Below are 22,001 nucleotides of genomic sequence, written 5' to 3'. Positions count from 1 at the left end.
TTCCTCAACCAAATGAGAAACCACTAATGGCAGATGCTGCCCTCCAGCCTTACAGGAGCTAAAATGTTCTCTTTTCTGCCACAAGGAGCCGCAAAGACGCATTCCTATCACTCCCACCTCTAAATGCAGTCTAGAGCACTATAGGCGTGAGATCAATGATTAGGAAATACTGTGTGTCATAAACAGTGGTAAGGGCAGTTCTGTATAATTTATTAGAATCTGTTTAACACATGGGTGGAGATATTCAGCTCACGTTTATTATTTTCTGTCACGATGTTAACCCCCACATTCTTAATTAGACTGTTAGTTTGGTAACCCAGTAGTTAATTTAATTTGCATTAGAGGACATAGATTAGAACATTGTTAATGCAGTGCCACAAGTCAAGGAAATATTGAACATGATTCTTCACTCAGAGGGAGAGCTCCTCCCAGCAAGCTGCATTTGAAGATTTCACATTTGTGTGGACAGTGACGGTGGTTCGTCGCAATTTCCTTTTCCTCTTTAAACCAAAGTTATCTCAGTTGAACCATAAATACATTCTCAACACACATGGCAACTATCTGTATGAAGTGACCTCAAATTCCAGAAACACACTTTTGCATATCATCTAAAAGCTTATTCATATATTTAATGTGTGACAAAGGCAGAATGATCTCCCTTCTATTTTTGTGGTGCCTACCAGGTAATAACTTGAAAAAGTATTAATTACTTTGAATATTGCAATGTTTTCCTTTATTATCTGTCATGTTAAAAAAATTTTCTCTTTTTGTCTGTACCCAGGTGGATGTTTGGGTCTTGAAGTCCGTCTGTCTCCCTCTGAGCTCATCACAAACCCTGGTGACAAAGGGCAGATTTCCTGCAGCCATGATAAGACTGACTACACACTGATGCGCTGGTACCAGCAGTCACCTGGAGACACAGCTATGAAACTGATTGGATATTTGAACTACGACAAAGATACTATGGAAGAGCCATATAAAGAGGATTTCAGTATTGCTGGAGATCTGAGTGGGAGCACAGCAAAGAATGGCTCTCTCATAATCAAACGTGTCAAAGAAAATCACAGTGCAGTTTACTACTGTGCAGCCAGCTATGCACAGTGACTGCAGTCTGTGTCTCCTTTATACAAAAACTACTGAATCTTATCCACGTTCTGGTTTCAAATGACACCTTGAACAGACTCCTCCCAGCCAGCTGCATTTGCTCTCAAGCTTCCATCTCTGCCTGCTAATGTGCAGCCCAGTGAGGATGTTTCTTCATCACTTTCCTTTCCTCTTCACACCTCACTCAGCTCAGTGGAGGCATCAACTCAGTCTGCATCTCTCACAGATTAACACTCATTCTGATCTGCTAAGCTTTGTCATATGTGGTCCAACAGGTCATGTGAAGGTTTCAAGTAACTGCTTTTATTTTTGAAGGAGGACAAAATGATCTACTTTCTCCTCGTCTGTTGTGTGGCAGGTAAACAGTTTTAGCTCATTTCTTGGTGGAAACATTAGTTTACTGAATCTACCACAGTGAAACTAAGTTGGTTCTATACTTTTGTTTTATCCAGGTGGATGTTTGGGTCTTGAGGTCCGTCAGTCTCACTCTGATCTCATCACAAACCCTGGTGACAAAGTGCACATTTTCTGCAGGCATGAAAAGACTGACTACTGGGTGATGCTCTGGTACCAGCGGTCACCAGGAGACACAGCTATGAAACTGATTGGATATTTATACAACGACAAAGATACTATGGAAGAGTTGTATAAAGAAGATTTTAACATCGCTGGAGATCTGAGTGGGAGCACAGCAAAGAATGGCTCTCTCATAATCAAAGATGTCAAAGAAAATCACAGTGCAGTTTACTACTGTGCAGCCAGTGAAGCACACTGACAAAAATCCCCTCTGAACTTTACAAAAACTCTTCACCATCTTTTATCAGGGTTTGAACCAACTGCTCTCTGACACCTGCTTTTGTGGTTGTGTTTTGGTTTGATGCAGTCACATCACCATCAGTCAATTTTTTTGTGGTTTATTCTAATTTAACCAAATTCGACTAAAATGTAGCGAGATCTGCCAAAAGAAGAACATTTCTGTTGGTCAGTCGGGTGAAAGGAAGAGCGTTCATCAGTTTGATATGAAACTAGATGAAGCCACTCCTCCTTTCCACATCACATTTGCTTCACACTGAAATGCGACTCAGTTTAGTGAGGAAGCACAAACGGCCTGTCATCATTAAGCACTTAACTCAGTGCTCCATGTCAGATCTCTACGTGATGATTAAATTCCTCTTCTGCTGTTTCCTCACAGGTAACAACAGCTTCATTCTCAACTAAGATGTCCTGCACTGTTTACCTTCTCATCTAAACTCAGTCTGTCCATCTCTGCTTACAGCAGGTATTTCTCTGGGGATTCAGGTCCATCAGTCTCCTCCTGCTGTCATCAGAAAGGCTGGTGAAGACGTGCAGCTTATCTGCACTCATGAACAAAGTGACTACAGAGTGATGCTGTGGTACCAACAGTCACCTGGAGACAAAGCTCTGAAACTCATTGGATATGGATATGCACAGTTCAGAAATGACAGCGTGGAAGAACCATTTAGAAAACACTTCCAATTAACTGGAGAACTGAGTGCTGAAACAAAAAATGGTTCACTTTCCATAATCAATCTAAAAGCAGTTGAACACACTGCGACATACTTCTGCGCTGCTAGTAAGCCACAGTACATCAAACACCCATCTGCTCTTGACAAAAACCTCTTCCCGTCATTATCTCTCTCTCTCCTCTGAAAGTATGGGAAACAGTAAATTATCTTAAATGAGCTCTGGAAATTGACTGTGGATATAACAGAATGACAATTACTATCCCACTTTTCTGTATTAAACATCCAATTTTTTTTTTTATTTTAATAGTGCAATAGAAAAGCCTCAGAGTGGTTCAAATAGTGTATGTGGAGCAAAAAGCAATTTATCCTCCTCCCATTGTCCTCCTATCAGACTGAAGGAAAGAAAGTTTCCCATTATCAACGTATATTCTGATTTCTCTGCGTCACTTCCTGCTCCTCCTTCTGATCCACAAAGCACAGCAGAGACTCTGGCTGCTCCTTCACATTCATCATGATGCCATCACGTCTCATCATAGCCATCATTACTTTGCTCTGGATCAAAGGTATGGTACATCCATAAAGACACTTTTCTCTATTCAGTTTGAAATCATCTCTCAAAATACTTACTTGCTAGCATTTGTTAACATTGTGTCTTGATCTTTTTACAGGAGTTTACCTCAATAAAGAAAAACAAGTGTCTCAGACTCCAACTCAAATGCTGTTGAAACCAAATGAGCAAGTCAACCTGAGCCTCACACATCACATCTCGAACTATGACACTATTCTGTGGTATCAGCGTTCAGCAGGAGACACTTCCCTGAAGCTGATTGGTTACATGAGCTATAAAACTCCTAAGGTTGAGCCAACATTTCAAAGCCACTTTAATGTGAGTGGAGATGGAGAGAAAACAGCTTATCTTCACATCCTGAAGCCGAGACACCCTAAAGACAGCGGAGAATATTTTGGAGCAGCAAGTATGCACAGTAATAAAGACAGTGACTGTCTCATACAAAAACCTCCATTAATGATCCAGCAGATAACTGCACACCAACAGGAAACCAATGAAAGACATGTGACACAGTATGAAAACTCTGAGACTTTTTTGCATCCTGTTACTGTGTACAATTACCAAGTAAAACAGAATATAAACTCGAAACACTGTCACAAAAATCGGCCACAGCTTTAATATTATTTAATGCCATACAACTGTCATGAATTGCAAAATTAGCTGTGACCAAAATTTGTTTTTGTACCAGGCTGTAAACAGGTTTATTTCTGCTGTAAAGTTGGGCTTTACTTGCTTTGGAGACGAGCCTCAACAAGCTTCCCTGTTGGCTTCATTTATGTGCCACTTGGTTTGAACGTTTTTTGTAACAGACGACTCCACCAACTGTCTGATCATCACTGCACTGAACAGCAGAGAGCAGTGGAAACACACGCAGCTTGAAACTCCTCCTTCCTCATTACAAATGTACCTACTCTAATGAATTTGCTTATCTCTGTTCAAGCCACAGTTACAATTTGAGCCACCACAAGACTCTGGCTACATGAGGATTTTCTTAAAGAAAAAAAAAAATGTTTGTCATTTTATTTTTATCCCTGATTTTGCTCACAGGTAAGAAATGTACAATATGCAAAATTTCTTGGGACACTAAAAGAAATTTCTGTTTGCAATAAGTTTTTATTTTTGTCCTATAGACTTTGTGTCATCATCGCTCGTGATCCAACAATCTCTCAATCTTCTGATAAAACCTGAACAAACAGAAGCCCGTCTCGAATGTTACCATGGAGACAACAACTATCCCTACATGTTTTGGTACCAGCACAAGTCAGCAGGAGCCCAAAGGTCCATGGAGTTGATTGGACTGCTCCATTATGAAAACCCAAACCTTGAGAAGAACTTTGAAGCACGCTTCAACATAACAGGCCATTCAAAGGGCCGGGCTGAGCTCGTCATATCTAACATAAAACCAAAAGACAGTGCAGAGTACTTCTGTGCAGCGAGTAAGCACAGTGTTTCAACTCCTCTGGCTCCTTTACAAAAAAGATGGTGGCCTCCAATATCAAACATGCACCTGCATGACTTAACGGCTTGACAAAGAGGTTATAAAAGAAAGAAGTACGTTCTCACTCAGCAGCCTCTGCAGTTTCTATTCCTGCTCCGAGAGGACAAAAAAAAAAAAGAAAAAAAAAAAAAGGTATAAAAGCCAGACCTGCTACTGTTACACGTTCTACACCTCAAGAAAAACAAACACAACTCCTCCCTAATGCTAATGAACCTTGGCAACTCTGCTCGGTGTTTCTCGCTGGTCTTTCAAACTTGGTGGCAATTCTGATGTCTTTCCCTCCTTGGGAAGGGAAGCGTTGGCTCTTTGGATTTTCATTAATTTCCTCGGTCAAAATGATCTCAGTCTTCACCACCTTGACTTTCTGTATGCTTTGGGCTACAGGTACATTTAACCTAGATTTAACTAATATTGAGGTGATGTAGTAAATACTGGTTTACCATGCCGTTAAAAGCTTTTCCGTTTTCTGTGTTTCAGGCTTCTCTCAGTCTGTGCTGATCACTCAGTGGCCCCCCTACATCTCCAATCTTTCCAGTGGCTTGGCAGAAATGCATTGCTACCAGAATAATACAGATTATCAATATCTGTACTGGTATAGGAAAGGAGGAAAAGGTTTTCAGTTAATAGTGTACATAGTAGCAGGCAACGCAAACTTTGAAGAAGGATTCAAATCTGGTTTTCAGGCAGAATCGAAGGACAAGAAGTGGTCTCTGACAATATCCAGCATTCAGAAGGAAGATGAGGCTGTTTATCTGTGTGCTGCCAGTCACACAGTGTTGTGGCAGACCTCAAGACTGTGACAAAAACATACAGCATTGAGGCTGTTTTTTTGTTCTGATACCTGACTCACATTAATAATAATCAAACAAAGGAGGAGACATCAGTCATTTTTACTAAACATTTGTTTCACTAATAATAATGGATGGAAGGAAGGTAGAAAGAAAAAACAGGACTATTTAGCAGGCTCTAAAATAAAAAATACATTGTTTATCATGTATTTCAATACTTTCAATACTGTCTATGTTTGTGTTTTGTTGAAAATGTCCTGAACAGATTCAACCAATAGGTGGAGGCACAGAACATGACATGACACATTTATCAAGAGAACTAGGTGATGGATTCACAGACACTGCCCTCCCTCATTACCTCAAGCCCTACATTTTCTTCACATTAGTTGTTGACAATGTCTTCACCTATATACACATTTGTTTTTCTCTTCATCTGGTTTTCACGTAAGATCTCAAACTTCATTCTGAATTACATAAAACTATGTTAAGAATGTTTAAAAATCATGTCATATAAATACTGTATTGCCTCCTTGTCTGATGCTTTAATCTAACTCTGCTTCCTCCACAGGTCATGTGAATGCTGTTACATTTCAGCAATCTCCCCCACAAATAGTGAAGGAGAGCAGTGAGGTCGGGATTGACTGCAACCATGACGATAACTCCCTCCTAATGATGTTCTGGTACCAGCAAAAAAAAGATAGTTCTTCTCTGACCCTCATCGGGTATGGATATGAAAACTCCCAAAACTATGAGGGCCAATTTGAAGAACAATTCAAGCTAACAAGACAAAACACAGTGAGAGGAACGCTGATCATTCACAGTGCAAACCTGTCACACTCGGCTGTTTACTTCTGCGCTGCTAGTACACAGTGATGTGGTTTAATGCCACTCCCTCACTAAAAACCCTCATCTTTTTACTCTAACTGAGACGTTTGGCTGTGAGGGAGAGGCAGCGTCTCTCCTGGTACATCACTGGAGGAAGCTATGTTCTCCATCAGAGCCTCAAACTTGAAAATGTCTCTGACTGTGATTGGATTTCTTCTTGTCTGGCTTCCATGTAATGAAATTAGCGGCAAAACTAAAAATCTCACTGATTTCACAAGGTTTTAATTTCATGAAGCAATTACACAAATTTCTTCTGTATCCACTAAAATCTGTGTTTTCCCTACAGATGGAGCCGAGAGTGTGACATTTCAGCCATCTCTTCCCAGAATAGTCGACGACAAGGCCAGGACAGAAATTAAATGTAGTCATGATGACAGCAGCATGAATGTAATGCTCTGGTACCAACAAAAAGAGACGGGTTTGATGAGCCTCATTGGATACAGCTATGTGAGAAGTGACCCCATCTACGAGGAAAAGTTTAAAGATCGGTTTGAGATCACAAGAAAAGACGTGCAAACAGGAGCCCTGATTATTCAGAGTGTGAATCTCTCAGACTCTGCTGTATATTTCTGCGCTGCTAGTACACAGTGATGTGGTTTAATGCCACTCCCTCACTAAAAACCCTCATCTTTGTGCTCTAACTGAGACGTTTGGCTGTGAGGGAGAGGCGGCGTCTCTCCTGGTACATCACTGGAGGAAGCTATGTTCTCCATCAGAGCCTCAAACTTGAAAATGTCTCCGGCTGTGATTGGATTTCTTCTTGTCTGGCTTCCATGTAATGAAATTAGCGGCAAAACTAAAAATCTCACTGAGGTTTTAATTTCATGAAGCAATTACACAAATTTCTTCTGTATCCACTAAAATCTGTGTTTTCCCTACAGATGGAGCCGAGAGTGTGACATTTCAGCCATCACTTCCCAGAATAGTCGACGACAAGGCCAGGACAGAAATTAAATGTAGTCATGACGACAGCAACCTCTATTTAATGTTCTGGTACCAACAAAAAGAGACGGGTTTGATGAGCCTCATTGGATACAGCAACATGGGCAACGACCCCAACTACGAGGAAAAGTTTAAAGATCGGTTTGAGATCACAAGAAAAGACGTGCAAACAGGAGCCCTGATTATTCAGAGTGTGAACCTCTCAGACTCTGCTGTGTACTTTTGCGCTGCTAGTACACAGTGATGTGGTTTAATGCCACTCCCTCACTAAAAACCCTCATCTTTGTGCTCTAAGTGAGATGTTTGAATTTGAGGGTGAGGAGGTGTCTCTCTTAATACAGACTCTCACTGAACGAAGCTGCATTTCTCTTGCAACAGAGGAGCAAACCTTGAGGATGTCTCCAGTTGCGATTGGCTTTCTTCTCATCTTGTTGCCATGTAATGAAACTAAACACCAAAAATAACATTTTAATTGTGTTGATAACTGAATACAGCAATTATACCAGTGTTGTCTCTCCATTTTTCCCCCACAGATGGAGCTAAGAGTGCAACATTTCAGACTTCTCACCCTAAAATAGCCGTTGAAAAGGCCACGGTGGAATTCAAATGCAGTCATGATGATAGTAGTCTAAGTATAATGCTGTGGTACCAGCAAACTGAGAGTGGTCGGATGATGTTAGTTGGATACAGCTACATTGGCAGTGTTGGTGTCACTGAGGAGCTGTTTGAAGATCGGTTTGAGATTACAAGAAAAGACATTCAGACTGGAGGGCTGATTCTTCACAGTGCAAATCTCTCAGACTCAGCTGTGTATTTCTGTGCTGCCAGACCACAGTGACATGGTTTAACGTCAGCCCATCACTATAAACTCTGTTCTCTTTTCTCTGCAGGCTGATGGAATTTGCCTCAGTAAAGTTATTGGCTAAGTACAGTATGTTGACACATATAAGAACTTTGTTTCTCAGCAACATTCAGTATACACACAGAGAGAAAATTTAAATAAGGATACAGAGCTTAAAATGGAAACAAATAGCTTTCCCCCATGCGTTTAAATGATATTGTTGTCATTATTGTGGCAAAGACAAAAGTATCATTTCCCATTTGAATCAACACCTCTTTTAAGCAGTTTAAAGAACAATCTGAGGGAATAAGCTACAAAGCTATCTTCACCCAAATCACATGCAGGCTAACATTTCAGCAAATCAACCAAGGAGAAAACCATCTAAGCCAAAAAGAAAGATGTTCAGAGATGATAAGAAATTAATTCACTCTCATTGGCAATTTCGGCAAACAAACACAGCAAACAACAGATCAACCACAAGACAGCAGAACAGGTAAAACTTTAGCTAGCAGCTACCTAACCGTTAGCTTTGCCAAGCATACAACACCAGGACTCATAATACACATGTTTGGCACAAGAAACAAAGTCTTACCTTAATAAACTAAAACAGTAACTTCCGACGTCTCAGGGGGGAGTAGATTCATAGGCGAAGAGTCCTCACTTTAAGACTTCAGGGAGCACTTGCGGCCAGACATTGGAGCGAGGAACAAAATGACACTGACGAACGCAGTTTGAGCAGCTGAATGTCCGGCATCCTTCACACAGCTGTTCCTGAAGAGACACGGTTGAACTGTTGGCGGGCAAACTTGTTTTTAAAGTGCGATAAATCTTACGCCATTAAGGAAGTCATTAATTTACTTGTCCCTGTGAGGGCTTCAACATGCAAATAACCGGTACGACAAGTGGGCGTGGCATCAATTTAAAAAGCCCGCCCAATAGGCAATGACCAATCACGTTCCGTTATCTCTGTTCGGAGGGCTGGATGCTCGTTCCAATATGGAGTTCGATTCATCCACTTGAAAGAAATCTTCAAATTGCTCACTTCAACAAAAAAGGGTTTACCTGACTTTAAGTATTAATGAATTCTGAAAACTGTTGATTAAATTTTTTTAATCATTACATGGAGTAACTGTCTTATTATTTCAGCAATAAATTATAAAGATGTTTTCATCATACAGTATAATAATTAGGTATTTGGAGTCAATCAGTGATCACCAATTGCTGAAGCAGTATTAGACAGTACCGATGAGTACAGGTATTTACTGTTGTTTTCTCACATTAAACTACACATTAAACATTAAACTCACACGAGTAGCTCCACTGTAAGCTAATTACCCACTTGGTCCCTTAGCCAAACACACAGTGGGAAGCTGCTGCTAACCAACTGTTAACAGCTAACTAGCTCCCCCCCTGCTGATTTCAATATGGGTTTGCTCTCTTGGTTTAACCAGAGCGACATATACCCCACCATTTGTGACTGATGAGACAGATGGATATTTCACAAGTCCTTTACAGACTTTGAACTGAGATGACTCTCAATGTATTATGTTGGATGTTACATCATAGGTTTTGTGATGAATGGTGAAATGAAATGAATGAAATGAAATGGAAAAAAAAAATATTTGTTAACTCAGAATGAAGTCTGAAAGTATTCGGTCCACCACTGTGGTGCAGTTGTAACCTACAACTGCTGTATCAATTTTTGCAGATAATACTTTAGATTATACAGCATGATTGATGCCTAACTATTGATGACTCATCACAAACTCCTCATACAAAAGCTATAGAATTAGTTAAAACATTTGATATGTAATTAATTAGCTGGTTAGTAAAAGTTATATTATCAATTAAAATGGATAGACAAAAAGCTGTCTATCCATTTTTTTTAAACTTTTAATAATTGTATAACTGTTGCAGCAATGATCGTCTTCTTGGTTGCAGTGTTCAGTTTCAGTTGTTTTTATTAAGGGTTTTCTTGTTCATGTCACTGACTGTTTACTTCTCTTTTCTCTCATTTTCCAGATTTCTCCTTCCCTGTAAAAATTTACCAGCCTCCATTTGTATTCAGCCGTGAAGGAGACCTGGCTGTAACACTGGAATGTGCTCAAGATGGTGATCAGTATTTCTACATGTACTGGTACAGACAAAGTATCAGTGAGGATATGCAGCTAGTAACATATTCTCTTGGTAAAAATGCTGCAAGTGTTGAAGCTCCCTTCACCAAGTCCAGGTACATCATGTCACAGCCTGCGTCGCTTAGCTCGTCTCTGCAGATACACTACATTGAAGGTTCAGATTCAGCTGTGTATTACTGTGCATCGCGGAGAGCACAATGGTTCAGAGAGCCTTAGCAGCAGCAATACAGCTTCCTCAAGAACAAACCAGGAGGAGAAGGCAAGGAATGGTGATGAATGAGGACAATTAATATTTCGACTTTGTCAACTTTTAAAAAATAAACAGCATGATAAACTCCACTAAAGGTTCATTAAAAGGTACAAGAACTGCATACCACAAAGCTGATGGGTTCAGATAAGAAAGCAGGTGTGAACATTAAAAGGTTTACACAACACGAAAGCCCTGTACAGTGACTCATTTGTGGCCCTCTGTGCTCAAGTCTGCACTTTCTTATATGACTTAATTCAACATGCAGGCTTTATGTGTATCAAGACCAACGAGTTAGGATATGCTGACCTCTACAGGGTTCATGTAGGATTACATAGTATGTAAAGAGGAGGCCAATCAAATCATTTAAAGTGTGCAATCTGAAATGGTCTGAATACAGAGCTTTTGGTTCTTGGCATAGTGCAGTTATTTTTATTTAACAGGAATAACAGAGGATAAACTATTATTCCTCATGTAGCTTAATGAAAGAGACAACAATCACCCTCTGAACAAGCTAATACCTTATGTCATCCCTTTTAAGCAAAATGTTAATTTGCAAAGTCTGTCAACAGATCAGGTATTATTTGACATACATTTTATACATATATTTAACGATTCTACATATTATTTAAACATAATAAATGTGTTGGGAAAATGGATCAGAAAAGCATTCAAATCTGGCAATGCAATAAGTTCTGGGGGAAAAGAGTGATGGCCATGAGCCCTTATGACCTCAAAACTGCATGAAATACTTTTTTTTTACTTTAGGATGCATGTCAATATTGTTCAACAACGAAATAACCTTATAGCCCTCCTTTCATTAAATAATCATTATTAAGAAAAGTAAAAAAATAACAAAAAAAACCCAAAACGTTATGCCCACTGGAAAATCATTATGCAGATTTTATCTGATTATTTGTTGTAAATCTGCATTGACAGACGATTTTGTCTTCTTGGGAGTGGTAGAACAACTATTTATATATCCAGTAGTGACAGAGAAACATTAGATTTCATTTGGAGTTGAGCTGCAGGCCACCTGTCTAATATTCAATTTCTGGTTTGGTCTCTACCAGCTCCAAAAGGAAATATCTGGTTCTGTAGCTCCACTGTGTTAGTTGCAAACCCTGTGACTCTGCTGTTTAGTGCCAGCATGCAGCATACAATGTTCTTATCAGCTCTTACTCAATGAAAACATCCTCCCTTTGCTGTAGTAAATAAACATAATGAGTACATGATGCAAAAAACAACAGAAAATGAAAGCTTAAAGACCAAAAAGAATCATTAAACTGAGTGGTGTCTTTCATATTCAACAAAGACAGTGTGAAGTTGTGGAGTTGTGACTGTTACTAAATAGATGTTTTCTCCTCTCTTCACTGATAACTGGGTGGATACAGAGGTGTGACCAGCAGTGATGTCACTTCCTCTGAACATCTACAAACAAACACAAACAAAGACCAGCTTCCCTTTTCCTTCCCTCTGTTCTTGCTTCTTTTCTTAGCCGTCACAGAAATAGCAGCAGTCGGGCTGCGGCGTTCAGCCGTCAGTCAGCCCGACCTGTACAGCTGCTCTCACAAGCAGGCAGAGATGGAGGCTGAGATATGGAGAAACTGGGTGGGGGAAGGAGAGAGGGGAGAACGAAAGACACTTCAGGTTTTTGTGTGATGCTTTTTCACCGTGGGGACAGGGGGGGCACGGTGATACAATCCCATAGAGCCGTCGTACAAAAACCTCCTCCCATTAGCAGCCGTTGTGTGGACGGCTACATGCTGCCTCACACACTTGGCAGAGCAGAAAAATCAAGAATCTGAGGGCGGATAAGATGTCAGGACACTTTGGTCGGGAAAACTCAGTTTATATGCAGGAAATCTGCTGATAAAACATTTTTAAAATGACTTTCAGTTCATATGTGGAGCATTGGATGCTTCTTTTACTCACCTTGCCAAAATAACAAAACACTTTGGATGTTATGAAGCCCACCCTGCATGTCTGAACCTTCTTCATCCACAGGATTATTAGACTGCATGTCAACAGGCTGATTATGGAAAGTTTTGTGACTTTTTGGTAGAGGAGGCCTTCAGTGTGACACTGGAGCTGAAGCTCACTTTGGAAAGGGAACAAAACTCACTGTTTTGGGTAAGTCAAAGATTTTGTGACCTCATTTTACTACAACAGATCACTGAAATCTAAATATTAGAAGGAAAGTGAAGGAACAAAACAGTGTGTTTAAAAAAGGTGAAATATTGAGCTGAAGTGAAAACACTGTGACCAACAATCAGCCTGCTTACTTTGGCCAAGGAACCAAACTGACAGTTTTAGGTAAGTATTACAGTTTATGTTTGTTTCACAGATGTCACAAAGCTTCAGAGTCTTGGTATAAAAAGAAATATTGGTTAAAAACTATGCAACGATAATTCTGGCAGTGAAATAGACAAGAGTTTCATGCTCAGTATTTGTGCACTGTGAACCAAGCAAGCGAAGCTCACTTTGGAAAAGGAACAAAATTGACAGTTTTGGGTAAGTCAGGACATCTGCAACTTCATTTCACTGCAACAAAGAAAAAACTGTTAAATTGTTGGATTGAAAGTGAAGGGAAAAAGGTGTGTTTAAGAAATCCGAAATATTGAGCTGAAGTGAAAACACTGTGACCACCACTAACCCTGCTTACTTTGGACAAGGAACCAAACTGACTGTTTTGGGTAAGTCAGAGTTTTTGTAACTTTACTTCATTGCAACAAACTCAAAAAAGAACCACCGGAATGAAAGTGAAGGAAAAATAGTGTCTTTAAGAAAGCTGAAATATTGAGCTGAAGTGAAAACACTGTGACCAACACTGAGCCTGCTTACTTTGGCCAAGGAACCAAACTGACAGTTTTAGGTAAATATTACAGTTTTTTACTGTACTTTTACAGACATCATCGTTGTTTTCACAGATGTCACACAGGGCCTTGGTATAAACAGAAATATTGGTGAAAAAATATCCAAAAATAATTCTGGTAGTGAGATAGACAAGAGTTTCATGCTCAATATTTGTGCACTGTGAACCAAGGAACTGAAGCTCACTTTGGAAAAGGAACAAAACTGACTGTTTTGGGTAAGTCAGAGTTTTTGTAACTTCACTTCACTGCAACAAACTCACAAAAGAACTACTGGAATGAAAGTGAAGGAAAAACAGTGTCTTTAAGAAAGCTGAAATATTGAGCTGAAGTGAAAACACTGTGAGCTACACTGATCCTGCTTACTTTGGCCAAGGAACCAAACTGACAGTTTTAGGTAAATATTACAGTCATTTACTGATTTTTCACACTCTGCTTTAAAGTTTCAGTATAAACAGAAGTACTGGTAAACATTGTTGAATCAAAATTCTGATACAGAAAGTCACAAGAGTTTCGTGCTCAGCATTTCTGCACTGTGACAATGCAAACGAAGCTTACTTTGGAAAAGGAACAAAACTGACTGTTTTGGGTAAGTCAGGACGTCTGTAACAAGGTCTGTAACAAGGAAAAAACAGTTAAATTGTTGGATTGAAAGTGAAGGGGAAAAGCTTTCTTTAAGAAGCCTGAAATATTGAGCTGAAGTGCAAACACTGTGACCTCCGGTTATCCTGCTTACTTTGGCCAAGGAACCAAACTGACAGTTTTAGGTAAGTATTACAGTTCATGTTTGTTTCACAGATGTCACAAAGCTTCAGAGTCTTGGTATAAAAAGAAATATTGGTGGAAAAGTACGCAAAGATAATTCTGGAAGTGAGATAGACAAGAGTTTCATGCTCAGTATTTGTGCACTGTGAACCAAGCAAGCGAAGCTCACTTTGGAAAAGGAACAAAACTGACTGTTTTGGGTAAGTCAGAGTTTTCGTAACTTTACTTCATTGCAACAAACTCAAAAAAGAGCTACTGGAATGAAAGTGAAGGAAAAATAGTGTCTTTAAGAAAGCTGAAATATTGAGCTGAAGTGAAAACACTGTGAACAATGCTAATCCTGCTTACTTTGGCCAAGGAACCAAACTGACAGTTTTAGGTAAATATTACAGTTTATTACTGTATTTTTACAGACATCACACTACTTCAGAACTTTTGTATGAACAGAGGTATTGGGAAACACTGTGCAAAGATAATTCAAGTGCAGAAAGACACAAGTCAGTTTCATGCTCAGTATTTCTGCACTGTGATGGTGTAAACGAAGCTTATTTTGGAAAAGGAACAAAACTGACTGTTTTGGGTAAGTCAAAACTTTTGGAACTTCATTTCACTGCAACAAAGAAGAAAAGTTATACTGTTGGATTGAAAGTGAAGCGGAAAAAAGTGTCTTTAAGAAACCTGAGATACTGAGCTGAAGTGAAAACACTGTGAGCTACAATTATCCTGCTTACTTTGGCCAAGGAACCAAACTGACAGTTTTAGGTAAATATTACAGTTTGATAATGTTTTTTGACAGATGTCACGCTGCTTTGAAATTTTAATATGGAACAAAAGCATTGGTAAACACTGTTCTAAGATATTTCTGGTACAGAAAGATGCAAGAGTTTCGTGCTCAGTACCTTTACACTGTGACAATGCTGAAGCATACTTTGGAAAAGGAACAAAACTGACTGTTTTGGGTAAGTCAACCAAGACAAAACTGTAACCATCAAATGTAAAGTAACCATCTTTGCAACTGGAGAAGAGCACTGAAAACAATAATGTGTTTGGATTGGGTTAACGCTGGTAGTTTAAGTTCAGCTCAGAGCTTTTTGATGTGAAGCTTCAGCGCTGTGCCAATTATGAAGCCTATTTCGGCCAGGGAACAAAACTGACTGTTCTTGGTAAGTAAGACATCAAAAGTTCTTCTGTTTAATTCATCTGTCAGAGAAGTAAAACTTCTGTCCGCAGGACTGTTGTTCAGGCGATTAGTTTTCCATTAACACCGCAGTGTTGGCTTTTGATTTAAAGAATTTAAAGAATCGTGACAGTTAATGCAACAAACACTTAAAGAAGCTGAATTTATAGACAAAGTAAAAGCAGCAGCTGGGGATGTTTTGAACACTGATCAACTGCACTGTGCCTCTGGTGGTTATGAAGCTCACTTCGGTGGAGGAACAAAGTTAACTGTTTTAGGTAAGAAGTCAAAGTTTTTCTGGAAGAGATTTGCTGCACCAAGTCCAGTTTAAGTTTGGCTCAGAGGTTTTTGTACTCAGGATTAAAGGCTGTGTCAGCGTGAAGCCTACTTCGGCCAGGGCACAAAACTGACTGTTCTTGGTAAGTTAATGTAAAGCTTAACAGGGTGGTAACTCAGAGGTTTGTACTGTATGCAACCTACAAAAACAGTTTGAAAGGAAAGTGATATTTAACCCAAACTCAAAAGAAAAAAGCAAAATAAAAGCAGCATCTTGAACTGTTTTGAGCACTGAACAAGTGCACTGTGACTCTGGTACTGGAGAGGCTTACTTTGGTGGAGGAACAAGATTAACTGTTTTAGGTAAGAAATCACTTTAAAGTTCATGAAATCTTGATCAAGTTAAAAGTTAAAATTTTACGTTTTAGTCTCATAAATGAAGCAAAGCAGTAGGAAGTTGTTTTGTCACAGCTAAAAGTCTCTGTGCTCCTACAATGAGGCTTACTTTGGAGCTGGAACTAAACTCACTGTCTTAGGTAAGAAAACCTGCAACATAAAAATCTCACAGAGCATGGTTCACCACTTCACTGTTTGCACAGGGCGTGAGAACAAAACAATGGCCAGTATTAAAATATACCTTTAAACCTTTGATTTGGTGCTGGTAATCTAAATATTCTCTTTATAAAGCTCAAAAGAGGTTATGGCGGAGGTTTGTGCTGAAGAAAACAAATGTTGTCAGTATTCTGCAGCAATGAAAAACAATTTGGCTCTTAACCCAGATTATTCCTCTCACATCGAGTTCTTATCAGCTCTGTGAAACACTGTGAGTTCACAGTCAGAAGCTTACTTTGGAGCTGGAACTAAACTCACTGTCTTAGGTAAGACAATCACATGCTAACATAAACTCATGGAATATCCCATAAGATATGAAGTCAAACTTTATTTGGTAAGTTGAATGCTGTTAGAAACAAATCTAATTTGGGATGGTTGTGTCCTGTTTCCACCTTTGTGTGTGCATGAAGCTTTTTGCTTTAACTGAAAAAGCTTTCAATGCTGAAAGGCTGAGCAGTTTTTTCTGCAGCCTCGTATCAGTGTGAACAACTACGACCCTGCTTACTTTGGCAGTGGCACCAGACTGACAGTGTTGGGTAAGAAAATATAAAACATAATATGCATTCATGTTTGTCTTGTGACTTTGGCTCAGCTTTAATCAGACAAATGTGACGTTTAGGATCGTAACGTTTTTAGGTTTATTCACTCATTTCCTGGAGCAGCACTGTGCTGTTGTAAGTTTCAGTCAGAACTTTGACAGTTTTTTACATGCGAGTCAGCTGTGTGCTCCAACACGTATCCTGCCGAGTTTGGAGAGGGAACCAGGCTAACAGTTCTTGGTAAGATCTCTGCAATGAAATCCAACATTTGACTGAAGAAATGAAATGTGAATGACAGTCAGCTTGAACTCTGAGAGCTGGAACTCTGCAGCCTGCAATGATCAAGCTTTACTTGGTGTTCAAGGTTCAGTGTGTCTTTTCGTACCAGACATTCATGTCTAACTTCAGGCATTAAGATGTCATGTTTACACTGGACTTAGTTCACACTTGTTCTCTGCAGCAAGCAGCTTTGACGTAATGATTTATGTCCTTTGTCTTGCAGAAGATGACCGTAAACCTGAACCACCAACAGTGAAAGTGCTTCCACCTTCGTTAAATGAGTGTCGGAACAAAAAAGACAGCAAAAGAAAGAAGACCTTAGTTTGTGTGGCAAGTGAATTCTACCCAGACCATGTCAGTGTGTTCTGGCAGATCGATGGGGATAATGTCACCGAAGGTGTGGCGACAGACGACGCTGCCCTGCGGCCGGAGGGTGAAAGGAATTACAAAATCACCAGCAGGTTGAGGGTCCCTGCCGAGTCTTGGTTCACACCCACCCGAGAATTCAAGTGTCTGGTCCAGTTCTACAATGGAAAGGATTATGAGATTTATGAAGACTCCATTAATGGTGTTGAAGGTATGTCCATTTGGAACTCAGAAATGACTCAAACCAGATCTTTCTGCTATTGGAAATACGTGTAAATAATCATCTGCTCCTGTCTCATCTGTTTCTTAGCTCCAGCTAAAGGAAATGCTATAACAAGAGGTAACCATTTTATGTTGTGATTCTGCACACAACACAGTCCAAGAAACAACACTAACACAGTATTTATACACATACGTGTACAAACTAAGAGTAGCCGCACAGATAAAGTGTCTCCTCAAAGTGCACTGGACGTTTCCTGTTTGAATCGCTCATCTGAATGTTTGAACTTTGTGCAGAGAAATATCTGAGGGTCACACAGACGGCCAAACTCTCCTACGCTGTTTTCATCGTCAAGAGCAGCATCTATGGAGCCTTTGTGGCGTTTCTGGTGTGGAAGCTTCAGGTTTGTCCCACACGCTGAACCACCTGACCTGCACTATTAAATATTTGACCAAACACAACATGAAAACATGACATCATGACGTTGTGTCTGTTGTGTCCGTTGCAGGGAAAGCAGAACAACTGACAGCTGAGCCGAGGCTGAACAAATGAAGTCTGGGAGATCAGAAATGTTGGTTCCTGTAAATACACATTGAAAAGTTTTATTTCCACACCTGTTTGTTAGACAAGGAAATTCTTGTTATCTTAAAGCTACTTTGGCGTTTCTATAAATGCTCTTTTGTGGTTGTGAACGGCTTGTTTGCTTCATTTTCTTCTCAATAAAAGTATTTCCGAGGATCTCGTCAGTCATGTTGTTTCAGTTTATCTTGATGACAGACAGTAAAACTTGATTTCCACTCGGTTTATATCACTTCAGTTGATTTGGGCAGATAAATCCCACTTGTCAGATGTAAGTTGTTGCCAACAGTCCTGATTACACGTTCAGTAACCTCCTCTGCTGCCATCTCTTCTCATCTCACGAGGTATTTTTAGCTGCTTGCCAATCTGCCCGTTTTCTCAGAAGGAAACTCTTTTTCACTTCTTCAATATGTTCTAACATCTGAGCTCAGGGAAACTGGTTCAGTTGAGTCTGAGCAAGTTTTTCCAATGAGCAAACCGAGAGATGACTGAAGATAAATTCCATCAACAAATCTGTATTTTAATATTCTTTGTTTAAGTCACATCAAGTTTTTTCCATTTTGCACAAATGAACTGAAAGAAGCTCATTACATGTTCTGCATAAAGGAGTTCTGAGTTCTTTAGTTGTGAGAATGGGAGTCTGCCACACAGCGACAGGAAATCATCGCTCTGATCCGAGTACAGAAGAAGGTCAAAGCTGTTGCTGGTGAGGCAGACAAACGGGGGCTTGAAACCCTGCAGAGGAGTGCAGAGCGACAGCAGAGGACAGGATGTGGTCACAGAGCAGCCTGCAGATCGCTCTCTGTGCTGAGAAATGACGAAGGTGCAACCTTCCACTTTACCACAACCTCCGGCTCGCACCTGCAGCTCTGCACCAACCCCCCTGCACTGCACGTCTCTGAGCAAACAGCTGGCAAAAACATCCATTTCTGTGTCAACCGAAGCTTCACGCTCAACATGAGTGTGTGTGTTATTATACAGCACCAGAAACACACACACAGCAGCTGCTTACTTCCATCTGCTGCAGAAATTCACATCAGAATGTCTTTATGTGTCAGGAGATAAAACATGTCAAATGGTTTATGTCTGTTAGGAACAGTAAAATAAAATACAAATCAGAAGGTTTCATTGTAATCTCCTTGACAAACAATCTTCAGGTGAATCCCTGAACACAATCACACACACAGAACTGAGTGTGTTTGAAGCACATTGACAGACAGATGGATGGACAGATGACTTTATTCATCCCCGAGGGGAAATTAGGTTGCCAAAGCAGTCTGGTATATTTGAATACAATAAAAATACAATAACACAATAAAAACACAATAGCATTAAATACTTAAGTAGAAAAATAGAATAAAAATACACTTAAAGGACACTTTTAAAAACACAAGGTTAGATAAGTGGGCATAGAAGGTGCAGTGGCAAGATGATGGCAATAATAAACATATAGTAATATATATAGATATATAGTAATAGTAACAGTAACAATATGTGATAATAATAACAGTAGTGAAGTGAAGACCCCAGTGGGATTCAGGCTGAGGGAAACACTTTCTCCATTTGTTTCCTTGAAAAACATGTTTGTGCTTCCACACGTCCCACAAACAGGAAACAGAAACGTTTGGTGTCTGACATCTGTGAGCTCCATAGTTAGACGTCCTCCTGCAAAGCCTCACCTTTACAATTTGTTATTTTCCATCTGTTTAAAAGCATTTCTCTGTCCTTGCATTAATTAAAAGGCTGAGAGGAACAAACAAACAAACAAATTTAAATTTCCTTCTGGTTTCCTTTTAAATGCTAAATGCTAAAATGTTACTCTTTGATAAACCACATTTAAAGATGTGATCCAAGTGCAATCTGAGATACCTGAAAGAAATCTGACGTTTTCATACTTGTGTGTTTTGTATTGATTTAAACTGGACCGCTGAGCCGAACCAGAAGACTCCAGCATGAAACCTCAGAGCTGCTGCAACAAAAGCACCCAAACAGCACAGAGACATCAGAGGAAACTCTGAGGCGGCATGTTTCCACCTCTCTGCTTTTATTTCACATTTTTCAATCCTGAAAGTGATGAAAACAAAAATGTTTCTCTTCATAAGAAATTCTTGTCTTTAGAAATCGGTATCAGACCCTCTTATAATATCAGTGATGGTAAGGCTGAACATAAACACATAATCTGTGACACCACCAGGCTCACTGATGACCTAACAAACATCTGGCACATCTGCTGTGTGTTTGTTAGTGGTTCTCAACCTCTTGATGGTCTTAGAGCAAGACTGAAAACCCAAAACGATTCTGTCCTGATTGAGAAGAACCAGACCTTTATCTCATTAAGTTTAAATACCTCTGTTTACCTCTATGACAGACAGTGTTTGGAACATTTAAAATGAAAGAGAAGCCAACAACAAGCACAAATCTGTATGAGTGAAATGAACGACTCTCGAGTAAAAACAGAGAAGTGGCTTCAGAAACAGCCTTCAACAGAAATCATCACGACAGAACAGAATCAGGAGGTTCAGTGAGCTTTATCGCTTTCCACAGAACAAGTTTGGTGTAAAATCTCATCAGCATCACCGTCAGCTCAGATATAAGTAATCTCATTGATCCCAGGAGGAGCTGAAGCTCAGTTATAACACAAAGGTTTGTAGAAAACTGAGCATCGAGGGCCACTGGGGAGTCTACAACAGTTACTGACCTCTTCTGGACACTCTGTGAAATTACAACATCGACGGAACTCGTTCTCGGCAGACGACATCATAAAGGACGCACAATGTGCTGCTGTTTCGTTATGGGCATGTTGTGGCACAGGTTAAAAATATCTCCTTGAGTCTGGATGTCTAACGCTGTCAAAAGTTAAAACCAAATCACCTCCTTGTGGCTGTACGCCTCCATGCAGCAGTCAAGTGTCCACGTCCACGTCTGTCCAGACTCATAAAATACGAGCTTCATCACATGGTGCAACAACAACCACCTGAAGCTCAGTTTCATCCAAACCAAATGAGCTTGTGGTGGATCACAAAGCTTCAAATACGGATGTTGCTGCAAAGAAGCCACAGATCCTAAAACATGGAGGCTTCACACACACGTTGAACCCAGCAGCAAAGACGATAGAAACAATCAGCACAGTTTGAAGGTGGACACCTGAGATCAGGGCCACCGGTTCAGTACGAGACCACATGTGACACCTGGTCACAGTCTGCCCTTCTGTTCCCGAGTTCTGCTGCTGAATAACGGACAGAAAACATTACGACGTCACAGTGAAGATGATCTTTGACCTTTTGAATATAAAATGTCTTTACTTCATTTGATCCTGTCAGACATTTGTGTGAAATGTCGTCATAATGACTGCACGAATTCTTGAGTCGAGGCTAAAAACGTGTTTTGGGAGGTCAAAGAGAGCTTTGACCACCAAAATCCAAAGAGTGCGAGTGGATGTTTGTGCTAAATTTGAAGAAATTCCCTGAAGTCGTTCTGGAGAATCGGACGGATGGATCTGAAAGCATATTAAAAAAGACAGAAGAGAGCGGTAAAAGAGATCAACATCCACATCGGTGAATCAGTGAAGGTATTAAGTCAAACATGATGAATGAAGAGAGAATTTTAACAAATCTCTCACACCGTTTACGACTAGTGGAGCTCAGACTCGGCTCGTCAGGCTCAACTCGTCTCTGCTGACTTTTCGTCAATCTCAACTGCACTTCAACAATCTCTAAACTCGGTTTAAGAGCCTTCAGTCTGGACGTGTGTCCCGTATGTTAGGATTGGACACGCGGAGACAACACGAGCTGCAGTCCTCAGCTGGCTGACTATCAGGGCG

At 40.1% G+C, this 22,001-nt stretch overlaps 1 protein-coding gene, 1 long non-coding RNA gene and 1 gene segment (V, D, J or C); 2 read left to right on the top strand and 1 right to left on the bottom strand.

Annotated features, from left to right (window-relative positions):
* ccdc177 (coiled-coil domain containing 177) overlaps positions 1–9,165 on the bottom strand; it is a 110,053-nt gene extending 100,888 nt beyond the window's left edge. Inside the window, exon 1 of one of the 2 annotated variants that reach the window (XM_046413414.1) lies at positions 8,706–9,165. The gene's annotated coding sequence lies outside the window, so the exon portion shown is untranslated. The remainder of the gene's footprint in view (positions 1–8,705) is intronic. The other variant, XM_046413413.1, reaches the window with a different exon arrangement.
* Positions 72–2,468, top strand: LOC124072205. Its single transcript, XR_006845462.1, has 3 exons — positions 72–683; positions 782–1,462; positions 1,557–2,468. It is a non-coding gene; the product is annotated as an uncharacterized LOC124072205 (long non-coding RNA).
* Positions 4,978–18,340, top strand: LOC124072204. The segment is given in 7 exon segments: positions 4,978–5,041; positions 5,135–5,432; positions 16,415–16,464; positions 17,240–17,593; positions 17,693–17,722; positions 17,899–18,005; positions 18,111–18,340. Coding segments are annotated over 7 exon segments (906 nt in total).
* Positions 18,341–22,001: the final 3,661 nt, after the last annotated feature.

The sequence above is a fragment of the Scatophagus argus genome, chromosome 15 (genome assembly GCF_020382885.2).
Source record: "Scatophagus argus isolate fScaArg1 chromosome 15, fScaArg1.pri, whole genome shotgun sequence".
NCBI lineage: Eukaryota > Metazoa > Chordata > Actinopteri > Scatophagidae > Scatophagus > Scatophagus argus.
This window is presented reverse-complemented; position numbering and strand designations above follow the sequence as displayed.